The following is a 6,595-nucleotide window of genomic DNA, read 5'->3' as shown; positions in this document are numbered from 1 at the left end:
ATCAAATCAAATACACTGAAATTCTGGGACCTGGTCAAATTTAAAACTACACAATTCATGTTTAAGGTCCGAAATAAAAAACTTCCACACAATATACAGGAAATGTTTGGTGACAGAGAGGGTGGTTATGATTTAAGAGGTGAAGGGTATTTTAAAAAACAACATATTAGAACAACCAGGAAGAGTTTTTGTTTATCTGTGTGTGGAGTAAATGTTTGGAATGGATTGAATGATGAGATTAAAAAAATTACAAATGTAAAACAGTTTAACAAATTGATTAAAGCAGAACTCATTTCAAAATATGCTATATAACATGTTTGATGGTTTATGGTGTAGATGATTATATAGATACTACTTAAAATAATTGTACATAGTTAAACATAGTGAAAAGTGGAAATAAGTTGTCTCTTGTTGATGTTCTGAAAGTCAATTGATAATACATCGACAAGTATGAGGGGGGCAGGATATTATAAGATGTATCTTCTACCTGCTCCTTTTCGAACAGAGAATGTGGAATTGCATGTCACATGGGCARAATRATTTGTTTTACATTTTATTTCTTGAGTTTGTCTCATTCTATTTTGTTTTCTTGTTCTTTTTTGACTGTTTTAATGTCTGTTCGAAATAAATAAATGAAATGAAATGTTAACATAATGTAATCAACATGTTGGAGCTGTCTATAATGGCTCATACCGTCAGAATTGTAATTTGTTTCTTAAACTATAGGATACATATTTCCCACATAAGAAACATCTACAGTCAATTGTTCAAGATTAAAAAATAATTAAATATTATTATTAATATTATAATACTACTATTATTATATTACTTCCACGCTGAAGACATCTGGTTGGATGTTTTCAGTCTGTCTGTTTTAACTGTATGAACCATCGTCCTCTTATTCAACATCTTGGGATTATTTAACGCAAGGCACAGCCTCACCTGATGGGACATAGTCGGCATCTTCATTTGATAAATATCCGTCTGAGTCGTAGTCAGAGTAACTCATGGCGCTGAGGCGGAGGAAAACTTCAGTGAGGTGAGAATAATAAGAGGCTGGACTGCTCCCTAACAGCCTGTTTTGATGTAACACAGTTTAAAGGATACAACGTGCGCTGGGTTCAGACACTAGCTTAACACATAAACAGAGACGGGATCCTTAAACACTGGCACAAACAGTACGTTCTTACTCGTCAACAACCATTCGCGCTCTCACACCGAGGCTTCCGGTCCGATATCGCCCAGTTCCGGTAGGAAACGACGTTCTCTTTAGGAAGGTTCCGGAGCAATACTACCTGGAAGTAATTGTTCCGTTTCTTCCTTTCTTTCTTTTCTTTCTTTCTTTATGAAGAAAAAAGATATATAGACATTTTGTCAAATTTAAAAATGAACCCAATATTTCATTCCACTTTAATGTGTGTTTAATCATTTGTGTGTTTAATATTTAAGGGCGTAAGGGCGCTCAAGTAGATGCGAACACATCATCAGCGCGCCGCCCCCTCGAGACGGGATTTTGACGCCCTCTCTGGYGCAGCGCCCCTATGCGTTGCATGCGCTGCATGCCCACTTTTTGCGCCACTACCTGACTTCATCGGTCTGTTAACAACTTCAATGAAGTGATAAATCACAGAAAAAAGAAAAAACATTTGGACACTTTAACTCAGATGAAACAACTGAAGTGCAAAAAAATTATTTAAAAAAATTATGTTTGTTTTTAAGAGTTTATAGTTGATATTTAGTTATTGTTAATGTCTTCAAATAAACACATAATTACCTAGTAATATTTTAAAATTTCCTTTCAACTTTAGACATTTCTTAACTGGAAAAACACAGTAAGTCACTGCATAACTGCCTGAGCGCCCCTACCATCAGGCTTAGCAAGTTTTCTGTGGGAAAACCTGAAAAGCTTTTCACAGCTTTCATGGAATACTCACTGCCACCAAAAGAAGGCAGCAATGCATCTGATACCAGCTGCTGCTTAGTCACACGAAGAATGAAAGAAACATCCTAGGTAGAAAGTTGCATTTATGACACTGACAGCTGAAGCTTGAACTATATTAAACGTTTATCAAACATTTAATCTAATTTATTTCACTTGTTTGTCAAATGAGTAAAAACAACGTGACAGAAAAGGTGTTGGTCGTGGTAATTATTAGTTAATACGAACATCAAAGAGAATTGCAGAAATTGTGGACAGAAGGGTAATAATACTGACTCTGCACATAAATTTGAGACACTGACTTAAAAAGTTCTGGTTTTTTCATAAATACATAAATAGTTCTTCAGTTAACCATGAAATGGAAAAAGGCCAAATGCATTTCATTGAAAAAACCTTTTATCTGTGACGATATTTACACAAAGAACCTTCACTGGAGATTTGTATTTGTATTTACTATATGGATGTGAACAGTTGTTACATCCATGTTACTCTATCCATATTACTCCACTTGTTCGGGGGAGTAGAATTTGAATCCTAGACCTTCATATAAAGTGGAGATTCTCAAAAACTCAAGGTCTAAAAAGATGTTCACTCTGTTATACTTTTGAAAATATTTTTTTGTATATTTTTGCAAGGCTWGTTTAACAGAATGAGATTTTAGTGCTATGTTCTGCTAAAGTAGGTTACTAAGTAGATAAATAACTTTTAAAATATCGTTCAAATAATAGCTTTCTGAATCACATGTTCTGATTTAAAGGAGGAACACAAGGTATTAAACAGTAAAGATCATAGGAAGCAAAGAGATGCTCCAACAAAGGGAAGCAGCCATTACACCTTCTCCTCACAAATAACACATAATTGTCTTCTCCAAATCTAATGTGTTTAGATGGCAGACTCAGCTCCATTTGAAGATRACCTAAATGAAGAGTGATTAAGTGTAATTTGCACATATTAATAGCAGGAGGTGACAGAATGGCCACGTAGTGGAGTGGACAGTCAAATCGATGCATGATCAAATATACAAACCAGGTAACATGAACAGAAAAAATTACTTTAACAAGAGTTTGGATGAGAAGAAGTAAGACATTTATTAAAACCTTGCAAGGTGAGAACAGCAATACAGAGTCAAAGGAGTCCGTAAAGTCTGCTCCAGCCGCTGATCCTGACTCCTTTCTGCAGGTTCTGGTCAGCAGATCATATAACAGCATCAGGTTGTCACTGTTTCTGGGTGTTTCTCAACAAAGAGAAGAGCGGCTAGAATGGACTATAGAGGGCTGTTTCACAAAAACAGGAGAGTGGATTAAGCCTTGATTTGGTGTCACAAAAGCTGAAGCATATAGGTTAACATGACGATTTATCCTGTGCAGTTAGCCTGCTCCAGACCAGGCTAACAGCCAGGCTTGGATAAGCCTGGAGTTTTATTTATTCAGTCAGCAATCCCACTGATCAGAAACCAATGTGTTTTGTCYGTGATTTTGTTTTCTTATGTCTGTTTTGGTCTTTTTTAATCACCTTGCATTGAAATACCACTTATTAATTTTGAAATTCAGTCAAGTAATATTATTTTAACAGTCTAATGTTATAAAATACAATTATAAATTTTAAAATGACACATACAGATCATGTTTGTGAAGACTGTTGTTCTAAGTTTGACAGAAAGGCCTTTAATAGACTGTAGCAGTGCTGTAGACATTAGAGAAATGACTGATAAAGAAACAAATGTATTGTCAAAAAATCTAGTCAAAAAACTATTTTTAGCATTCTTTACATACTTTAATGATGAAATGTAATTCATTATTAAAGTGAATTAACATAAAGTACAACGTAAATTAACTTTAGTTCTGGCATTAAACAAATATACAATTTGTCATGCTGGATTGTAATTTCTTGACCCACATGCAAGTTCATACACAAAACTGGATGATTTGTTCATTGATGAGTTTATTAGAAGTTCTTTCAATGATATTTATCAGAATGTATTTCGGAAATCGGGAAGGGCAGGTCACCTCGGGTTCTGTTAGGAGAAGGAACAGGTTAGAAGGGACCGGGGTTGAGAGATCTTGACAGAATTACTGTCTGTCTTACTATCTCTTGAATGGAGTTAGGCGCTGAGAGGAGGTTAGGATCCGGGGCGTTCTGAGCTTCAGAGATGGAATTGGGAGGAGAGTGGCAGGCGGTGATGTCCATTTTGACAAGGAGCAATCACAAAGGTTMTTTCAGGACTTGATTCCTGGCTTGATTCTCCAACAGTTGTTCAGGGTCTGAGGGAAGACAAATTATTACTTGAAGTCTCACAAACATCAGCAACATAAATTTAGGTTAGATTCTGACCAACAAGTGGGACCGTGACTGCTCCACTGCTTCTTAAAAGTCCAACTGCCAATTACTGGAATCGAGAAGGACCTTGCTGCAGCAAACAGAAAGGGGCAGGGACGGACTACTGTCAGTCTCATACCTTATTTGGAAATGGGACCATTGCAATCCGGACCAAGACAAGACTAAGACCGAGGGAAGTCGAGACCGAGTCGAGACCAAGACCAGTGCTACATGATACGATAAAATGTGAAATATGATCAAAAGTACTTCTCAAATTGATCTAAAAGATCCATATTCCCATAAAAACACTTAGATATTAAATACTTAATAAATTCTACCAATATTAAAAGCAGAACAAACTCTTTGTTCTGCTTTGGTTCYATCTCTGTGCTACAATTCGCAGTGGTCTTGTGCCATCCCTGAAAATATAACAAAACCATTAAACATAGCACCATTCTCTCTCTGCACCATTAAACATAGCAATTGAGGCAATGCCCTGACGGTAAATCAACTATGAACACTGACCAAGGAGCAACAAGCAAGAAGTAACCAACCACAAGGCGCACACCATGACTGTTCTCACCCTCTCTCCCACTATATGAAGAGAGGCAGTCTGACACCATGGCACACATTACAGCTGTCACTTTGAATGAAAACAATGAAAGAGTAATGTGCATGCTCTGCATACTCTTTTGTTCTTGTGTTTTGTTTATTTGTTAATTAAAAAAATATTAATGTACATAATTAAATAAAATCATCATAGCTACTGCAGTGTACGCAGAACATTACAAGAACAAATAACGATGTTCTGTCAGGTCAGCATACGCTGTCAGATCGCCATACGCTTAGCACGAACTCACGGCTATATCTGTCAGACCCGTCATTACCATATACTTTTATTTAATCAGCAACATATAGAATCGTGACGTAGATCATCATACACTTTGTTATCAACGTTTGTATGGCATCCTGACTTAGCAGTTAAGTAGGTTAATGAGTTTTACACAGGCGTGTGTTGTAGTTCACTGCAGCTGCAGCCAGACCTTGCTTTAAATACACTTTGAAACCACGACAACGCATGTATATCTATACAGTTATCATTGAAAACAATTTAATGACTTATTTTCATCATAACGTGTTGCGCATGGTGAACTGACAAATCCTCTGACAGTCGGACTTATTAATGTACATGCACAGACATGATACTCACTGCATGTATGCTATTCTGACAGCGTATGGTAATCTGATAGAACAACAGCTCTCAGTGGCACTCCAGTCCTATCTAATAAGTAAAAAGCCATGCAGACAAATCGGTCTGTTCTTGAATGTCACATCACTATATTGCAGACTTTTGGACACAGCGTTGACCCATATTTGCGACAAGTCAGTCAACACCTCCGCACAATAATTCAGCGCAGTGAGTGGCTTTTTTTCATCACAAATGCTTATGTGTCTCTGTACAGCTAGCTTTGCTAACATCACGTCAACGGAGCTTACCTCTCTTGAGCTACTTTTCTAAGTGACGAAAAAAGTTAGACGTAGTCCCCACCGTCTATGAAAGCGAAGGGTTGCTGAGTTAGCTGTGGCCATAGGATTTCTTACGATTTAGGATTTCTTCTATTACTGACGATTAGACAGACATCTTCTGCTGCTCAGAGGAAACCAGTGCGCATGTCTTGGAGCGCCACGTGCGAGTGAAAGGTGGAGAGGTGGAGGAGGGGGAGCAACAGAAACACGTAATTGCTTGGTTTTTAATTGGTGCATTTTGCATCCACTGAAAACAAAGATGTTAACAAATAAACTGGACAGTATGCTGTACGTTTAGTGATATTTTCACATTTGCGGTCTTGACCGGTCTTGAAATAAAATGCTGAGTCCTCAGCGCCCGAGGCCGAGACAAGACCGAGACCAAATGCGGTCGAGTCCGAGACGAGACCATCAAAAAATGGTCTCGAGAACAAGACCGATCTCGAGTACTACAACATTGTGGCCAACCTGTTGAAACTGTTGCAAATTTTAAATACCTCAAATCATTCTTGGACAGTCAGCTCAACTTTGCTGAAAACATTGACTATATCTTTAAAAACTGTTCTCAGAGACTCTACCTTTTAAGAACCCCTTGGGGTTACCCAACTTGAGGTTGTGTACAATCTCTAGTTAGGTAGAGGTTGTTGAGTTAAAATGTTAAAACTTAACATTTTAACTTGCGTTTACATTTTAACTTCCTCAGTTAGTTTGGTCACATGAGCTGCAGACTAACAGAATCTTTTAAGAATAGTTTGAAAGGCGGGTATAACAGCAGGTAAATAGTGGTGAAACCAAAAACAACTCTGTCTCAAC

At 37.4% G+C, this 6,595-nt stretch overlaps 1 protein-coding gene across 1 annotated transcript in view; it reads right to left on the bottom strand.

Moving 5' to 3' along the window:
• The window catches only part of cfdp1 (craniofacial development protein 1), a 24,194-nt gene extending 22,918 nt beyond the window's left edge, over positions 1–1,276 (bottom strand). Inside the window, exons 1-2 of the mRNA XM_008410908.1 lie at positions 1,191–1,276; positions 943–1,013 (exon numbers count right to left, since the gene is read on the bottom strand). Of these exons, the coding sequence (XP_008409130.1) occupies positions 943–1,013; positions 1,191–1,204 (85 nt within the window). The 5' untranslated portion in view covers positions 1,205–1,276. The remainder of the gene's footprint in view (positions 1–942; positions 1,014–1,190) is intronic.
• Positions 1,277–6,595: the final 5,319 nt, after the last annotated feature.

Source organism: Poecilia reticulata, linkage group LG6 (assembly GCF_000633615.1).
Source record: "Poecilia reticulata strain Guanapo linkage group LG6, Guppy_female_1.0+MT, whole genome shotgun sequence".
NCBI lineage: Eukaryota > Metazoa > Chordata > Actinopteri > Cyprinodontiformes > Poeciliidae > Poecilia > Poecilia reticulata.
This window is presented reverse-complemented; position numbering and strand designations above follow the sequence as displayed.